The sequence below is a fragment of the Salvelinus fontinalis genome, unplaced genomic scaffold (genome assembly GCF_029448725.1).
Source record: "Salvelinus fontinalis isolate EN_2023a unplaced genomic scaffold, ASM2944872v1 scaffold_1200, whole genome shotgun sequence".
NCBI lineage: Eukaryota > Metazoa > Chordata > Actinopteri > Salmoniformes > Salmonidae > Salvelinus > Salvelinus fontinalis.
This window is the reverse complement of record NW_026601409.1, coordinates 33,883-53,174: the sequence shown is the minus strand read 5'-3', so window position 1 is coordinate 53,174 and position 19,292 is coordinate 33,883. Positions and strand designations below refer to the sequence as shown.

Genomic DNA, 19,292 nt, shown 5'->3' with positions numbered 1-19,292 from the left:
GAGATTGGGACTGGTCTACAAATGGTCAGAATGAGACTCGCTCAGGGTAAGCGTGCACTAATTCAGAATTTCAACTTGGCCTCTAAATTCTAATCACTCCTGATGATCTGGAATATAGAATCTTGGAAGGTGTCCTTTACAAAACCATTCCCAAAAATGTAAGCCTTATGATATATTACTCTTGCGTTCTGAGATCTACAGGTGTGGCTATGGAGTAACGGTGAGGAGCTGATTTGGGAATTTGTTAGAAGCCTCTGGTGGGGGGGGTTCATCAGGGCACAACAGGATATGATAAACGTGTGTTTATTTATGGACAAGTTGAGATGGTACCTCGCTGTTTTGTGCCCACCGGTTGTCTCGTTCTGTGTTCCAGACGCCTCGTATAACACGTTCCACCAGGAGGAGGAGTATCCAGTGGTGAGGTACCTGAGACAGCCTCTGCACTTTGAGGTGGAGCTGACCAGGTCCTCTGACCCCAAGATAGCGCTGGTGCTTGACCACTGCTGGGCCACCCCCAATGAGGACCGTGACTCCCGACCCCGGTGGAATCTCATCATTAATGGGTAACTTGTTGTTTTTGGGCCTAAACAAGTGTTATTCCACAGGTGTGGTTCCTGAGTATTTAGCAACCTATCATGTTTGGCAGGCCATTTACTTTGGCTACCGTGGCTATGCCCCCATCCATAGGTAATGAGTGGTCACAATGGTTTGAGCTTAACGATGTGAGCAGTATGCGGTCTGTCACCAGATCTCCACCCAAATGAACACTTATGGGAGATTCTGGCGTGTACCATCACATTCTTGTTATCACTGCAGCGTAGCATTGAAACAGAACGTATGACGCAAACAAACGACTCTAAACCGCGTTGTCTGAAAAGCATCTAAACGATGTTTTGTACTGATGAGAAATAAAGGTCTTCACAACTTTATTCCACCTTTGCTTGTAAAATATATGAATGTTAATGCTATCATCTAGTCTAAACAACAGCTAGACTTGTTTTACAATGTGCTCACCAGTGATGCGGTACAAGGGAGCCATGTAAATCTAGTTTGGAAAATATGGCAGCCATGTTTGTCAATCAAGAACTCCCTAATTCCATTCACTGCTTCCATTGCATGAGATCTTAACTTAGTTTGGCCACTTCAGCGTGTGACAAATCTTTGTACTTGTTACGGCGTACACATGACAAGTAGTTTACAATTAACAAATCAAAAAGCCAATTGTTCTCACCTCCCCAAATGCAAGCCTAGCTTAAACGTAGCACGAAAGCTAAACAGAGCTAAAGAGTCAAACAGACGCTTACGTGATAACCCGACTGCATTGTATGGCGTTAGCTCTTATTCGGTACCACCTTCAAAAGTGGTTTACACACGTGTCCATTACAATCTAGGCAAGAATCAGAATGCAGGCATAAAACGCTAAGTACATTATACTTAGGGTATGCTACAGTAGAAACGTTACACAGAAAATAAGGCATTTTGATAGGAATGCACGCATGTCCAGTTATTTGTAAGGAAGGCTATGTGGGCAGCAGGCAATAAATGTGCGGGGGGAAAGTTTGTGAGCGGCTGGCAAGCTTGGCTGGCAAGCTTAGCTTGCATTTCCGCTTGGTTTCATACAACTGCTCTTAACACTGACTGAATACTTGTTGAATTCAGGCACAAGTGACCTCTTGTGTTTAAAACGGTTATGCGCTTAACATAATGGATGGTTCACATGCCTGTGCAGCATGGAAGTTGATGTTTGAAACTGAATAGGATCAGTTGACAGGATCCCTAGAAGTTGATGCCACTTTCAATGGAATTTCCTGTCCTAGAGGAATGCGCTAATTGAGAGTTGCTAAACATGAACAAATACCACGGTCAAGTGTAGCAGCAACTTGCTAGCCTTATTTAGCTAGCTAATGTTCATATTTAAAATGTCAGACACAGCTGGGTTTGTCATAAGCATTGATTTGGGTGAGCACTTTGCCACATATGGACACCGCTGGCCTAATTTTTTACTTTGCCATCTTCTCAAGAATTTAAATTGGGTAACCTATTGAAAGATTACTTATTTTTCCTACATTGTAATGGACACTGCAACCTTTGGTAGATGGGCTACAATGACTTTGCCCATGATTATGCACGCTGCAAATGACACTTTAATTTTGCGGGTGCCTTTTCAGTATCTGGATACATGTTACACCAAGCAGTGGAGTGAAGCAACTTTATGGTCAAAACCATTTATTTGGGGGATTGGGTTTGCCAAATGCTATCAAATCACGCAATTTTACAATTTTTATGAAATGGTTGCAAAACCCCAAATTTGGCACAAGGCTCAGCTGTCACGGGAGTAACTTTGCAGCGGTTTATTAAATCAAATGTCACCCTGGTGGGGGTGGTAGCAGTTTATCAGCCTGTTTTTTCAATGTTTTGTAGATCATAGGAAAAGACACCACATTCACATGGCTGTGCACGAAATGAGCAGTTCAGATTTGTCACTTCAGCTGCAACTATATCATACTTGGCTTAAATCGTTGAGGAAAATCCTGAGAAAGCTCTGGCCGTCGTCTGTCAGCTCAAGTGGATTTGTACTGGTGTGGGCGTTTGTCTCTTAATGTAACGTCTTCAGATTTCACAAATCCCTTTTTGCTAATATCTGTCAGTTAAACAGTAAATGATAAACCTCCCAAAGATGCAAATGACAAAAGTAGGCCTAAACTGTCAATGCGTAGGTTACTTTGTAGAGCTGCTCCCTTCACAGAAGTCCTCCACGTGTGAATCTGATGCCATGGGTGTAGAATATATTTTGTGACCAATTTTTCCGACAGCGGAAGCATTGCTCTGGCGCATTGCATGAAATTCCTAATTAAAATGAAGAACTTATTTTGAAAATATGATACCGACTGTCTATTCGGGAACTAAGGGTTGAACCACGGTCAATTGATCAATATTCAGGTCGCCTGTAGTCTGACCATTCTGGATCATTTAGAATTTGAAGAACCATTTAGAGCAGGGGTGTCACTCATTTCGCATCGTGGGCCACATACGGCCTAGGGAGATGTCAAGTGGGCCGGACCATTAAAATTATACCATACTCTGCTATAAATAACCAAAATATCATGTCTTTCCTTTGTTTTGGTGTAAAGAAGCACAAGAACATTAGGAAAATATTGAAATTTAATGAACTATCCTTTTACAAAACATTTCATGAAACACCTCATATTTCCTTAGACAAATGTGCAATTTACTTTTATCATTCACAAATATGCATTGCAACTGATCCCACTGATTGTACAAAGGCACAAAACTTTAATTGGTACTGAAAAATATAGTAATGCACTTTAAGATTAAATGAGACTTTTAAAGAAAGGAATTTTTAAACCACTTACACATACGCATATAAAATCTAAATGTAATCCCTGCGTACACCTTACAAACTAAGGAGAGTGATTTTAAATGTGTAATGAAGAAAGTGTTCGCCTGTCCTGTAAATCTGTAAACTTCATACATGAAACATACATACACATACAATACATACTGAAAATTTATGGAGTTGTATGAACAGTAGAATTCCATCACACAACTTTTGTTTTGAAGCTGCTGACTAACATTAAAGTGCACATTTTTTAAATCACCACAGTAAGGATTCATCTTCACAGAGCTGTATTCTTTCAATGCAAACAGTATCTAAGGCAGCATTTTAAAGGTGTTAGTCTAGTCTGGACTTGTATTTGTTCCTGTACAAGTGCATCAACACCAGGTGTCATGTCCTGACTAGCTGTCACTTTCAGAATGTCATTTAAGTGCTTGTTTGTGAGCCTTGAACGCATTTTTGTTTTATTGATATTCATCACTGAGAAAATTTGTTCACAAAGGTAGGTTGTCCCAAACATGCACAAAATTTTAGCAGCCAGGGCTGTTAATTTGGGGTACCCTGGTAGTAGATACTGATAAAATCTGTCCAGACCTACAGAGGCAAATTTGCCCTTCAAATCTGCATCACACTGCAAATCAATTATCTCTAGCTGAATTTCGACCGGCAGATCAGAAGCTTTAACTGTGAAAGGTGAGCGAAAAACGGAAAATTCTGTCTCAAGTTCACCAAATACCTGAAAACGTTTCTCAAACTCCCGCAGTAGTCCTGCAATTTTGTCTTTGTACCGTTTCATGTCCGCATCAGGTCTGGTCACACACACATCTCTCAGACAGGGGAAATGAGCAGGGTTGCCAGTTGCATCTCCCACAAAGTCAGCTTCAACTTAAATGCATGTATGTTGTCAGAAAACTGTGTGACAACTTTTTTGCGGCCTTGCAACATTTTGTTCAGATTGTTCAAGTGTTCAGTAATATCAACCAAGAATGCAAGGTCCCGTAGCCATTCCTGAGATTGTAATTCCAACACCGGTTTTCCTTTTTTCTCCATGAACTGTCCGATTTCCTCTCGTAGATCAAAGAAATGCCTCAGCACAGCGCCTCGGCTTAACCATCTCACTTCAGTGTGGTATGGCAGGCTGTGGGTAATGTTGCTGTCGCTGAGAAGTTTGTCAAACTGACGATGGTTCAGACCTCTGGACCGGATGAAATTTACAGTGCGAACAACCACCTCCATGACGTGGTCCATTTTCAGCGACTTGCAACACAATGCCTCCTGGTGCAAAATACAGTGAAATGTCCAGAAACGATCTCCTCCATTAAGGGCTTGTACTTTGTCTTTGAACTTTGTCGCGACACCTGCTTTCTTTCCGACCATGGATGGCGCGCCGTCTGTAGCCAGGCTGACAGCGCGGGACCAGTCCACTCCAACTCTGTCCAATGCAGCAACGACAGAGCCGAAAATGTCCTCGGCTGTTGTGGTGTCCATCATTGGCACCAACTCAAGAAACTCTTCAGTAACAGTCAATGTCTCATCAACTCCTCGAATAAATATGGCCAGTTGGGCCACGTCTGTGATGTCAGTGCTCTCGTCAATTGCCACGGAAAATGCAATAAATGACTTGACTCTCTGTTTCAATTGACTGTCTAAATCTGCCGATAGTTCCGAAATCCTCTCTGCTATAGTATTCCTCGTCAGGCTAATATTGGCAAAAGCTTGTCGCTTCTCGGGACATACAAGTTCAGCCGCCTTCATCATGCATCGTTTAACAAAGTCACCGTCGGAATACGGCTTCGATGCTAATGCTATTTCGCTAGCAATTAGGTAGCTGGCTTTTACCGCTGCTTCACTGACTTCTCGGCTCTGGATGAAAGTTGACTGCTGTTTCCTCAGACCCGCCAGCAATTCGTTAATCTTATCTCTTCTCAGTTGTCCTTGCAAGCCGTCATATTTTTCGCTGTGATGAGTCTCGTAGTGGCGTCGAATATTATATTCCTTCAATACCGAAACTTGTTGCAAACACACCAAGCACGAAGGTTTTCCGTGCATCTCTGTAAATAAATAGGACGTGGTCCATTTTTCTTTGAAAATTCTACACTCCTTATCTACTTTTCTCCGTTTGGATAACGACATTTTGGCTAATGAGGGTGTAGCGGAGAGGTAGAGACCAAGGTATTAACAACGTCGTAACAAGCAGCAGATGGCGCATTGATACCGTCTGCTGTTTTCAGTCTGTCTCAGTGATGCGGCTTGTCTTCTACTCTGATGGAAAGAGTGCGCCCCTTAGCGGATAATCCATGAATTGTAGCGAATTATGCATTTTTTCCACTTTCAAATTATCCTGCGGGCCTGATCGAACCTCCTTGGGGGCCGGTTCCGGCCCGCGGGCCGTATGTTTGACACCCCTGATTTAGAGGGACGTCTCACCACATGAGAATGCATTCATGTCAATGTAATTGAATATACATGTTGGACATACGACATAGACATTTGACATCCGTCATTTAACTAGCTATAAAAGCCTTTGCAGTAGACAAAGTAATATTGTTGAGAAATGCTATGGCATTGCTAGTATGACCCTCCCTTGACAAATTTAAATGCATTTTTTTTTTCAAATAGGCAGCCCAATATCTGTTTTTTAATAAATAAAAAATATACAAAATCAGATTTTTCCAGGTCTGATGGGCCAAAAGATCAGAAATTAAAACCAACAAACTACTGTCGTGACCTTGAATTATCTGAGGACTGTTTAATTGTTACCCGACTCTAATGAATCGTGTTAGGATTTGGGGTGCCGAGGAAACGGTTTTAAAGATACCGTCTCCCGACTTAAACTCTAGACGGTAGAAATCTATTACATTGCTAAAGTCAACTTATTAACCATTACATCGTATCCTCCTCGCAGCTGCAAGAACCCCAGCCTTATGATTCAGTACTATACAAATTGGTTTAATATAATTACTAGCTAAACACACGGGTCCCTAGCGGACTGACACAATATGACGGCTCCCCCACCCATGGTTCCATAAGGGACACTTATCGTTGTTACATTTTTGCATTAATTTATTTATGTGGGATGCCGCCGTGGAAAGGTAGGTGGTTGGGTCTTCTCTCTGATTGGCTCCCTGAGGTCACAATGTCAATAGTTGTCCGTGACTCCAATGACTAGTCTTGAACGGAACTTCAGGATGGATTTTCCTTTCACTCATTCTGGAAGATGGGCTAATCAACCCTGTCGCTGATTCCTCAGTGGGTGATGAGAGTAGGATGGTTTGGATATAGTAGCAGAATGGTCCCACTGAAGTTAGCTTTTCTAGGTACTTGGCTCAAACAGCTAATCGGCTGTACCAGTGACTGTCTGTCTGAGATGTTTATTCTCCCTCGTGTTGGTATTCAGGTTTCGGACCACTTTGGACATGAGCTGCAGCTCGCCGTATTTAGGAAGGTGCGTTTAGGGAAGTTCCAACCATTTCAAACGTGTAGCTAGCGACTCACGGTTTTCTGGTCTAATGTTAATTTCAGTTACCATCCTTTTATGCACTCTGGCCGCCGGGGACAATTCTGTCAGTCTGGCCCGCTCACTGATGTCACTTGTGGCATGGCTACTTACTATGCACATTTTCTAGGAGTTTCTCTAATACGTTCAAAAGTGAATACTGGAACAATATTTTAACATAAGACTGGTCAGAGATAGAAAAAGAATGTCATGTTGATTCTTATTTTGTGATTTTTAAAAAGGAAAAACTGGAACTAGAAAAGTGCTCACACTACAGGTAGGAAGTCTCGAGCCTTTACATTGTATATGAAATATGTTGGGGGTTTTTCAAGACCGAGGGGTAAGAGTTTTGGTGGAAAGAGCTGGGTAAAAAATACATTAGTTCATACTGGAGGGGGAGAAGGAACCCACTTCTCCTGTCATTTACAACACGGTGTGAATTGATCTGATCCTCACAGGACAGTCATGACACCATAAGACTTCGTACACAAGGCGGTTGGGGTTTACAGTGTTTTCTTGTTCCTAACTTAGTCCCTCTCTCTACACTGGCAGTTGTGAGAACCCGGAGGATCCGTACCGTGTAGTCTTCCACCCGGTGGTAGCTGACGCCAGGGTCCACTTCCCCCCTCACGTCAAACGCTTTGAGGTCTATATGTTTTCCTTCGTCGAGGATGCGGTTGAGCCGAGTGGCCAGGTAACAAATTTCACCCAACAATCTTTATTAGTTAATTTTGTGAGTGGCAATCATTCCTTTTAAATTTCTGACACCATCAAATCTTTGATTTCTAGGTCTTTGTCCATTGTGATGTGGTCATCTGTGACGCCAGTAGTCCCTCTGGCAGCCCCTGTAGTGGACAATGTGTGAATCAGGACAACTCGAAAAGAGGTAGGTCTTGTGTTATGCTTTTCAGACCCTGTCAGACCATAACTGAACTAATAGGTTTTCTCTCTCTCAACAGGTCAACGACATGTCAAAGACCTCTTTGAGGAGCGTCATTTGTATGTTTCTTCTGGATACATTCTTTGGGTGTAATGTCTTATTCTAACATGTCAAATAAAGTGTTCTATATAACAATTAAGTTTGTTTTACTTGCGTAGCAACAATCCTAACCGTTGGAGCTACCTTAATTGTATCTGATTTGCATATAACACCAAGGTGCATGTACTTTAGTGGATGTAGTAGGCTTGTCATCTGACGCGTGTCAATCAACCCTTTTGTAAGCATGGAACTCTGAACCATCCACCGGAGATAAGTGTTGCGCACCAATTTCCCATCTAGGATGAACAATGGGTGTCAAAACAAAAGCTTTCCAATGTCCAGTAGGAAGAACTGACTCAATGTTATAGCAGATGGTGGTTTGTGAGGCCAGCAGGGCTGTGGTTGGATGCAGGCCCCAGGGAGCACAGCAGTGTTGGTAATTTTCAACAAATTACAACTCTCCTTGATACCTCTCACTAGCTTGGTTTCCATCCAAATATGGACATTTCTTTAATGATATGCATGTCAATCTCGACTTCATCACTACTTGTTTTTTGTAAGAAGTGTTGATAAGCTGAATGTATTTAAAACTAATAGCGCACAGCTCGGACACCCATGCATACCCCACAAGACATGCCACCAGAGTTCTCTTCACAATCGCCAAGTCCGGACTACGGAAGGTACAGATCCATGAATACGTTGCAATCTATTCCGCATCAGGATCAGATTTAACCTTTCTAGCCCAGGGGTTCCGCTAGCGGAACACCCACAACATTCCGCTGAAAAGGCAGCGTGCGGAATTCAAAAATATTTTTTAGAAATGTGTAACTTTCTCACATTAACAAGTCCAATACAGCAAATGAAAAACATCTTGTTAATCTACACATCGTGTCCGTTTTTTAAAATGTTTTACAGCAAACGCAACATTTGTTAGATCACCACCAAATCCAAGAAACACACTGCCATTTTTCCCAGCCAAAGATGGTCACAAAAGCAGAAATGGAGATCAAATTAATCACTAACCTTTGATAATCTTAATCAGATGACACTCATAGGACATGTTACACAATACATTTGTTTTGTTCAATTAATGTGCGTATTTATATCCACAAATCTCGGTTTACATTGGCGCCATGTTCAGAAATGCCTCCAAAATATCTGGAGTAATTGCAGAGCCACGTCAAAAAACAAACTCATCAACTTTGAAAGATACATGTTTTACATATAATTAAAGATACACTTGTTCTTAATTCAACCGCTGTCAGATTTAAATAAAAACTATACGGAAAAAGCATACCATGCAATAATCTGAGACTGCGCTCAGAAATACACAACATTTCTCTGCCATGGAGTCAACAGCAATACGAAATTACATAAATATTCCCTTACCTTTGATCAGAATGCAGTGCCAGGGATCCTAGTTCCACAAAAAATCGTTTTGTTCGATAATGTCCAATTAGCTCCTTTTGCTAGCACGTTTAGTACACATGTCCAAACGCTGGCGCCGGTCCAGGGAAACTCGGACGAAAACTTCATTAAGTTATATTCCAGGTCAAAATAAGTAGAGAATCAATCTTCAGGATGTTATCGTATATATCCAATAACGTTCCAACCGGAGCATTTGTTTTTGTCTACGGAGTAATGGAACACATGGCAAGCGCGCGTGACCAGGAACTAGCATTCTGCCAGACCACTGAGTCGAATAGCTGCCATCCGGCCCCACATCACACTAGAGGCTTTATTCCACGTTCTACTGACTGTTTACATTTAGTGGAAGGTGTAGGAAGTGCGAACAGATCCATATCCTACTGGGATGTGAATAGACGATCAATCAATCAAGTTTATTTTATATAGCCCTTCGTACATCAGCTAATATCTCAAAGTGCTGTACAGAAACCCAGCCTAAAACCCTAAACAGCAAGCAATGCAGGTGTAGAAGCCCGGTGGCTAGGAAAAACTCCCTAGAAAGGCCAAAACCTAGGAAGAAACCTAGATAGGAACCAGGCTATGAGGGGTGGCCAGTCCTCTTCTGGCTGTGCCGGGTGGAGATTATAACAGAACTATGCCAAGATGTTCATAAGTGATAAGCATGGTCAAATAATAATCATGAATAATTTTCAGTTGGCTTTTCATAGCCGATCATTAAGAGTTGAAAACAGCAGGTCTGGGACAGGTAGGGGTTCCGTAACCGTAGGCAGAACAGTTGAAACTGGAATAGCAGCAAGGCCAGGTGGACTGGGGACAGCAAGGAGTCATCATGCCCGGTAGTCCTGGCGTATGGTCCTAGGGCTCAGGTCCTCCGAGAGAGAGAAAGAAAGAGAGAAGGAGAAAATTAGAGAGCCAAGATTTTCAAAATGTTCATAAATGACAAGCATGGTCAGATAATAATCAGGAATAAATGTCAGTTGGCTTTTCATAGCCGATCATTAAGAGTTGAAAACAGCAGGTCTGGGACAGGTAGGGGTTCCGTAACCGCAGGCAGAACAGTTGAAACTGGAATAGCAGCAAGGCCAGGCGGACTGGGGACAGCAAGGAGTCATCATGCCCGGTAGTCCTGACGTATGGTCCTAGGGCTCAGGTCCTCCGAGAGAGAGAAAGAAAGAGAGAAGGAGAAAATTAGAGAGAGCATACTTAAATTCACACAGGACACTGGATAAGACAGGAGAAGTACTCCAGGTATAACCAACTGACCCTAGCCCCCCCGACACATAAACTACTGCAGCATAAATACTGGTGGCTGAGACAGGAGCGGTCAGGAGACACTGTGGCCTCATCCGAAGATACCCCCGGACAGGGCCAAACAGGAAGGAAAAACCCCACCCACTTTGCCAAAGCACAGCCCCCGCACCACTAGAGGGATATCTTCAACCACCAACTTACAATCCTAAGACAAGGCCGAGTATAGCCCACAAAGATCTCCACCACAGCACAAACCAAGGGGGGGCGCCAACCCAGACAGGAAGATCACGTCAGTAACTCAACCCACTCAAGTGACGCACCCCTCCCAGGGACGGCATGAAAGAGCACCAGTAAGCCAGTGACTCAGCCCCTGTAAGCCAGTGACTCAGCCCCTGTAATAGGGTTAGAGGCAGAGAATCCCAGTGGAGAGAGGGGAACCGGCCAGGCAGAGACAGCAAGGGCGGTTCGTTGCACCAGAGCCTTTCCGTTCACCTTCACACTCCTGGGCCAGACTACACTCAATCATATGACCCACTGAAGAGACGCGTCTTCAGTAAAGACTTAAAGGTTGAGACCGAGTCTGCGTCTCTCACATGGGTAGGCAGACCGTTCCATAAAAATGGAGATCTATAGGAGAAAGCCCTGCCTCCCGCTGTTTGCTTAGAAATTCTAGGGACAATTAGGAGGCCTGCGTCTTGTGACCGTAGCGTACGTGTACGGCAGGACCAAATCGCAAAGATAGGTAGGAGCAAGCCCATGTAATGCTTTGTAGGTTAGGAGTAAAACCTTGAAATCAGCCCTTGCCTTAACAGGAAGCCAGTGTAGGGAAGCTAGCACTGGAGTAATATGATCCAATTTTTTGGTTCTAGTCAGGATTGTAGCAGCCGTATTTAGCACTAACTGAAGTTTATTTAGTGCTATATCCGGAAAGTAGAGCATTGGAGTAGTCTAATCTAGAAGTAACAAAAGCATGGATACATTTTTCTGCATCGTTTTTGGACAGACAGTTTCTGATTTTTGCAATGTTACGTAGATGGAAAAAAGCTGTCCTTGAAACAGTCTTGATATGTTCGTCAAAAGAGAGATCAGGGTCCAGAGTAACGCCGAGGTCCTTCAGTTTTATTTGAGACGACTTTACAACCATCAAGATGAATTGTCAGATTCAACAGAAGCTCTTTGTTTCTTGGGACCTAGAACAAGCATCTCTGTTTTGTCCGAGTTTAAAAGTAGAACGTTTGCAGCCATCCACTTCCTTATGTCTGAAACACAGGCTTCTAGCAAGGGCAATTTTGGGGATTCACCATGTTTCATTGAAATGTACAGCTGTGTGTCATCCGTGTAACAGTATAACTTTAAACCGTCCCCTCGCCCCGACACGGGCGCGAACCAGGGACCCTCTGCACACATCAACAACTGATTCCCACGAAGCGTCGTTATCATCGCTCCACAAAAGCCGCGGCCCTTGCAGAGCAAGGGGCAACCCTACTTAATGTCTCAGAGCAAGTGACGTAACTGATTGAAATGCTACTAGCGCGCACCCGCTAACTAGCTAGCCATTTCACATCCGTTACACTCACCCCCCTTTCAACCTCCTCCTTTTCCGCAGCAACCAGTGATCCGGGTCAACAGCATCAATGTAACAGTATAACTTTACGTCGTCCCCTCGCCCCGACACGGGCGCGAACCTGGGACCCTCTGCACACATCAACAACGGTCGCCCACGAAGCACGGTCGTTACCCATCGCTCCACAAAGGCCACGGCCCTTGCAGAGCAAGGGGCAACCCTACTTAATGTCTCAGAGCAAGTGACGTAACTGATTGAAATGCTACTAGCGCGCACCCGCTAACTAGCTAGCCATTTCACATCCGTTACATCCGCATAGCAGTGAAAGTTAACATTATGTTTTCGAATGATGAACTTCCCACACTGCCCCTACTCGGATGGTATCGCGCCGTCCCAACCTTCGCTCTCTCTCCCCCGCTACTCTCTCCTCTTCCATCCTATCATCTCTTCCCTCTGCTCAAACCTTCTCCAACCTATCTCCTGATTCTGCCTCCTCAACCCTCCTCTCCTCCCTTTCTGCATCCTTTGACTCTCTATGTCCCCTATCCTCCAGGCCGGCTCGGTCCTCCCCTCCTGCTCCGTGGCTCGACGACTCATTGCGAGCTCACAGAACAGGGCTCCGGGCAGCCGAGCGGAAATGGAGGAAAACTCGCCTCCCTGCGGACCTGGCATCCTTTCACTCCCTCCTCTCTACATTCTCCTCTTCTGTCTCTGCTGCTAAAGCCAATTTCTACCACTCTAAATTCCAAGCATCTGCCTCTAACCCTAGGAAGCTCTTTGCCACCTTCTCCTCCCTCCTGAATCCTCCTCCCCCTCCTCCCCCCTCCTCCCTCTCTGCTGATGACTTCGTCAACCATTTTGAAAAGAAGGTCGACGACATCCGATCCTCGTTTGCTAAGTCAAACGACACCGCTGGTTCTGCTCACACTGCCCTACCCTGTGCTCTGACCTCTTTCTCCCCTCTCTCTCCAGATGAAATCTCGCGTCTTGTGACGGCCGGCCGCCCAACAACCTGCCCGCTTGACCCTATTCCCTCCTCTCTTCTCCAGACCATTTCCGGAGACCTTCTCCCTTACCTCACCTCGCTCATCAACTCATCCTTGACCGCTGGCTACGTCCCTTCCGTCTTCAAGAGAGCGAGAGTTGCACCCCTTCTGAAAAAACCTACACTCGATCCCTCCGATGTCAACAACTACAGACCAGTATCCCTTCTTTCTTTTCTCTCCAAAACTCTTGAACGTGCCGTCCTTGGCCAGCTCTCCTGCTATCTCTCTCAGAATGACCTTCTTGATCCAAATCAGTCAGGTTTCAAGACTAGTCATTCAACTGAGACTGCTCTTCTCTGTGTCACGGAGGCGCTCCGCACTGCTAAAGCTAACTCTCTCTCCTCTGCTCTCATCCTTCTAGACCTATCGGCTGCCTTTGATACTGTGAACCATCAGATCCTCCTCTCCATCCTCTCCGAGCTGGGCATCTCCGGCGCGGCCCACGCTTGGATTGCGTCCTACCTGACAGGTCGCTCCTACCAGGTGGCGTGGCGAGAATCTGTCTCCGCACCACGTGCTCTCACCACTGGTGTCCCCCAGGGCTCTGTTCTAGGCCCTCTCCTATTCTCGCTATACACCAAGTCACTTGGCTCTGTCATATCCTCACATGGTCTCTCCTATCATTGCTATGCAGACGACACACAATTAATCTTCTCCTTTCCCCCCTCTGATAACCAGGTGGTGAATCGCATCTCTGCATGTCTGGCAGACATATCAGTGTGGATGACGGATCACCACCTCAAGCTGAACCTCGGCAAGACGGAGCTGCTCTTCCTCCCGGGGAAGGACTGCCCGTTCCATGATCTCGCCATCACGGTTGACAACTCCATTGTGTCCTCCTCCCAGAGTGCTAAGAACCTTGGCGTGATCCTGGACAACACCCTGTCGTTCTCAACTAACATCAAGGCGGTGACCCGTTCCTGTAGGTTCATGCTCTACAACATCCGCAGAGTACGACCCTGCCTCACACAGGAAGCGGCGCAGGTCCTAATCCAGGCACTTGTCATCTCCCGTCTGGATTACTGCAACTCGCTGTTGGCTGGGCTCCCTGCCTGTGCCATTAAACCCCTACAACTCATCCAGAACGCCGCAGCCCGTCTGGTGTTCAACTTTCCCAAGTTCTCTCACGTCACCCCGCTCCTCCGCTCTCTCCACTGGCTTCCAGTTGAAGCTCGCATCCGCTACAAGACCATGGTGCTTGCCTACGGAGCTGTGAGGGGAACGGCACCTCCGTACCTTCAGGCTCTGATCAGGCCCTACACCCAAACAAGGGCACTGCGTTCATCCACCTCTGGCCTGCTCGCCTCCCTACCTCTGAGGAAGTACAGTTCCCGCTCAGCCCAGTCAAAACTGTTCGCTGCTCTGGCACCCCAATGGTGGAACAAACTCCCTCACGACGCCAGGTCAGCGGAGTCAATCACCACCTTCCGGAGACACCTGAAACCCCACCTCTTTAAGGAATACCTAGGATAGGATAAAGTAATCCTTCTGTCCCCCCCCCCCCCTTAAAAGAGTTAGATGCACTATTGTAAAGTGGTTGTTCCACTGGATATCATAAGGTGAATGCACCAATTTGTAAGTCGCTCTGGATAAGAGCGTCTGCTAAATGACTTAAATGTAATGTAATGTAAATGAATGACATCCCCAAGAGGTAAAATATATAGTGAAAACAATAGTGGTCCCAAAACGGAACCGTGAGGAACACCGAAATGTACAGTTGATTTGTCAGAGGACAAACCATTCACAGAGACAAACATATCTTTTCGACAGATAAGATCTAAACCAGGCCAGAACTTGTCCGTGTAGACCAATTTGGGTTTCCAATATCTCCAAAAGAATGTGGTGATCGATGGTATCAAAGGCAGCACTAAGGTCTAGGAGCACGAGGACAGATGCAGAGCCTCGGTCTGATGTCATTAAAAGGTAATTTACCACCTTCACAAGTGCAATCTCAGTGCTATGATGGGATCTAAAACCAGACTGAAGCATTTCGTATACATTGTTTGTCTTCAGGAAGGCAGTAAGTTGCAGCGCAACAGCTTTTTCTAACATTTTTGAGAGGAATGCAAGATTGGATATAGGCTGACAGTTTTTTATATTTTCTGGGTCAAGGTTTGGCTTTTTCAAGAGAGGCTTTATTACTGCCACTTTTAGTGAGTTTGGTACGCATCCGGTGGATAGAGAGCCGTTTATTATGTTCAACATAGGAGGGCCGAGCAAAGGAAGCAGCTCTTTCAGTAGTTTAGTTGGAATAGGGTCCAGTATGCAGCTTGAAGGTTTAGAGGCCATGATTATTTTCATCATTATGTCAAGAGATATAGTACTAAAACACTTAAGTGTCTCTTGATCCTAGGTCCTGTGCAGACTCAGGACAGCCAAGCTTTGGAGGAATACGCAGATTTAAAGACGCGAGCCACCCTTGCCTTGTGGCGCTCAACGAAGATGGCTGACGTCTTAACGAGTCAAGCAAATGTAGAATTTGAGAGGAATGTGTTAATGTAGAGACAAACGCATTGACTGCACAATTGTGTAAGCTTGCCTTGCAATGCAGCTGAAGTAACATAGCTAGCTAGCTAACTATTTACTTGCTTATTGTGTCGGGTTAAAAATAACTATGTAGCCGATCTGGGTATGGACCCTAAAACGTAAAGTTCTGAACTAATATTCATACCAATCTATGAACCTCAAGTCTGAATGGCATTAATGAAGCCTAGAGTAGAATATAACTTTAATGTGCCAAGGATGCAAGTCCTATATACACATGGACTGTAGTTACCACCACATTGTAGCCTGTACATTGAATATATTCACCGATCATGTACTCTTCCTTGGCAAATAAAGGTGCGGTTCAGGTATGACTGTATTTTTCAGTCATATCAAACACCATTATTTAAATGATGCGGTGTCTGCATGTATTACAATTATACACTTCAACAGTGTTTACTGCTCCTGGGATATCAATGATTACACATTGTAACTATACAATAGACTAAACATGATTGATCTGTAATTCATATATACAGAGAGAAAAAAACCTATGAACATTTAACTCCATTAATCAGAGGACGGACACAGGGTAGTATTTCAACCAGTGGAGAATGTGAAACGCTTTATTGAAAGAAGTGCATTTTAATTGTAATATTATAAATACAAGTTCAATCTTGGGCGGGCAGGTGGACTAGTAACCGGAAGGTTGCAAGATCGAGTCCCCGAGCCGACAAGGTAAAAATATGTCCTTCTGCCCCTGAACAAGGCAGTTCCTAGGCCGTCATTCTTATCTGACTTGCCTAGTTAAAAACATTTTTTAAAGGTAGGCAAATCTGTACTTCAATGCACATATGGTGTGCATTAGAAGACGAAGTGGGGCGAGAGGTAAGAACAGCGGCAGATAGCACATGATTCATGAATGACAGTGCTACCCTAATATTCTCTCAGTTCATCACAATTGCGCTGTCGGGACTGGATTCCTCTCACATCAAAACATACCTGCAGACAAGTGAGCATGATTAAGCCTTGTTTTCTTTTGTCTAACACGGTCAGTCATCTTAAATCAGGAGGTGAAATGCAAAACTGACCTTGGATCATTAACTCTGGGATTTCAATGTAAAGCATCTCTTTAATAATATTCCCTGTTGACTCAACCAAGTGACATCTCACCTATGATCAGGCTGTGCCCTCTGTCAGCCAGTTCAGATGCAGGAGAGGTTCAACAAAACAGCTGACATAACCTAGAAGATTTAGGGGGAGAGGGATGACGTGAGTGGCTACAGAGTACTTTAAGCTGAAAAACAGACCCATGAGGACAAACAACAGAATATAATGCCAATAGGTGTCTGCGTCACATACAGTATCTCCTTTCAAAGTGTACCTGAAACATTTAAATATAGAGGGCTGTGTTTCTCACCACTTGGTTATTGCAAGGCTAACCCATGACTTAGCAGCAACAGATAGTCCAGTGAAAATGGCTGTAAATCTGAAAATTAGCAGCTGACATCTTAAGGGTTTTTTAATTCATGCATGTGAGACAGATTCCATGTACAACAAGACAGGCAGAGATGGAGAAAAAGAACACAGAACAGTTTAATTACCTCTGGTTAGGGACACTTTTTGCCAGCAATACATCTTCCACGGCCTGATCCTCACAGTGAACATCTGGCAATATCTACATTTTCGACCCCCTTGGACAGCTTGCTCTCTGAAAGTAAAGAAAACAATAACTGAGATATGACCGTTCAATATAAAGCAGCACATGTCATTGTTTGTCAATACAGCCCAGTGCTGCTTACCTGAGATGCCATCTTCGTAGGTGTCCGCTTTGACTTCCTTTTCTGTCGAGGAAAAAATAGCTGTCAGAACAATTCTTTTTGATTTAGACAAAAATACACAAATGTACCTCCATAGCATATAACAATTTGCCTGTGAATAACCACACCTTCATACAAACGTGCAACTGTATGCAGAATTCTTGACGCGCAACTGAAGACGCTGCCCTATCCTGCCAGCACGCCCACAAAGCGAGCCACTCCGGAGCAGAATGATGACGCGTGGAAGAGGGAAAGGAATGAGAGAGGAACAGCAATTTGTTGCAAGTTGGGCTAATAACTGAACAATAGACTATTCAACCTTTACTAAAGAATAGTCTAATAGCCGAGCTAGGTGTGAACCCCCCCCCCCATCATCACAGACCAGATTTGCCCTAACGACCAATGTAATGACTTTACAAATAAATTACGTTGGCTGACAATGTGTTAGCTACGCTGTCCTTACGAACCACATATCATTACAGCACTATGTACCGGTATGTTAGCTAACTACCGAACGTTAGTAGTTGTACATCAAACTTGCCAGTATATTAACTATAGGCTAACTAGCCAACGTTTATTGACTTGATTATTCTCGTCATTCTTAGTTTAGCTACATGTCGTCGTGCTTCCTCAATGGACATGCGGGTGCTTTCGTAAATTCGCTCTGGCTAGCTACAGGCCGGACAATAGAACGAGTCAAAATTCACCCAAGGCTGAAAAACGGCCTAATAAGAACGTTGGCTAAGCGGGAACACTAGCGCGAGCCCATAGCAAATGAATGGAATCGAACGTTCGCAGAGATTCTTTTGACTGGAGTGATGCTTAGGACTCCATTAAAAATATATCCCGTTTTATTTTACCATGACAGTCTGTTCGTCGGACGAAACTGGAGAAAAATAACTAGTGTCGAAAGTAAACATCCGCACCTCGATGGTGTCAACTGTGCTTATGTCTGCGTAATGAAAAGGTAGGGGGGATCTGGTCTAGAGATCGATGACAAATTAAATGGTGCCCGTGTAACAGTTTTACTTCTGTCCCGAACCAGTGACCCTTTGCACACATAGACAACAGTTACCCATCGCTCCACAAAAGCCCCAAACTTGGTGTGCATTTTGGTTTTTGTCCTAACACTACACAGCTGATTCACATGAACAAAGCTTGATGATTAGTTGATTATTTGAATCAGCTTTGTAGGGCTAGGGGAATAAAAAGAAAATGTGCAGCCCTTTGGGGTTCAGGTGACTGAGTGTGGGAAGCCTTTGTCATAGGGTAAAAGTTGAATACCCCTGGACTGTAGGCTGCACACCTTGGGTAAAATATTAGATTCTGTAGCTGTGTATTTTATCAGAACAATTCTGTTCTATAATGGTTCCTTTCCTTAGCTCAGGGTAAGTAGTTGCAGGCCTAGAGTCTTATGCGATGCAAACATTTGAGTTGTGTTCTTCCTCCTTTTAATCAATCATAATAATTTGTCAAATGCCTTACAGGTTGTTTTGCCTATTGTTGGCAGCTGTGGGCATACAAGCACAACAGACACCATCTATAAGTATGCATTTTGCACCCTGCAAGTTCAAGCACTAAGCGTTTGACTATATATATATCTTTTGGTTTTTAACTAACCTTTCCCATTCCAGATGACCTCAACGCTGAATGCCTTGGTAACGTTATTCGTTTGAGTGTCGCTCCTCTTTTTAAAGAGGTTGATGCTGTCTTCAGTGAGTTTGTCTCTTATGATTCTCCTTTCATAAATCATAGATTGATATTGTTTGTCAACTATTGTGTTCATGTAGCAGTGTGATGTTGTTCCCCTAGATTACGCACCAAATTGCACACAAGGACCAATTCAAATAGGCCAGGTCAAGAGGG

At 44.2% G+C, this 19,292-nt stretch overlaps 1 protein-coding gene and 1 long non-coding RNA gene across 2 annotated transcripts; one reads left to right on the top strand and one right to left on the bottom strand.

Annotated features, from left to right (window-relative positions):
• Positions 1-3: 3 nt before the first annotated feature.
• On the top strand, positions 4-19,224 carry LOC129848814 (zona pellucida sperm-binding protein 2-like; the record flags this gene model as incomplete). The annotated part of the gene is made up of 5 exons (XM_055915908.1): positions 4-46; positions 374-563; positions 7,407-7,548; positions 7,644-7,740; positions 19,061-19,224. Coding segments are annotated over 5 exons (636 nt in total), but the record flags the coding sequence as incomplete, so codon positions are not given.
• On the bottom strand, positions 16,200-17,548 carry LOC129848816 (uncharacterized). The gene is made up of 4 exons (XR_008758566.1): positions 17,409-17,548; positions 17,211-17,317; positions 16,780-16,850; positions 16,200-16,608 (listed from the first exon to the last, which is right to left on the bottom strand). It is a non-coding gene; the product is annotated as an uncharacterized LOC129848816 (long non-coding RNA).
• Positions 19,225-19,292: the final 68 nt, after the last annotated feature.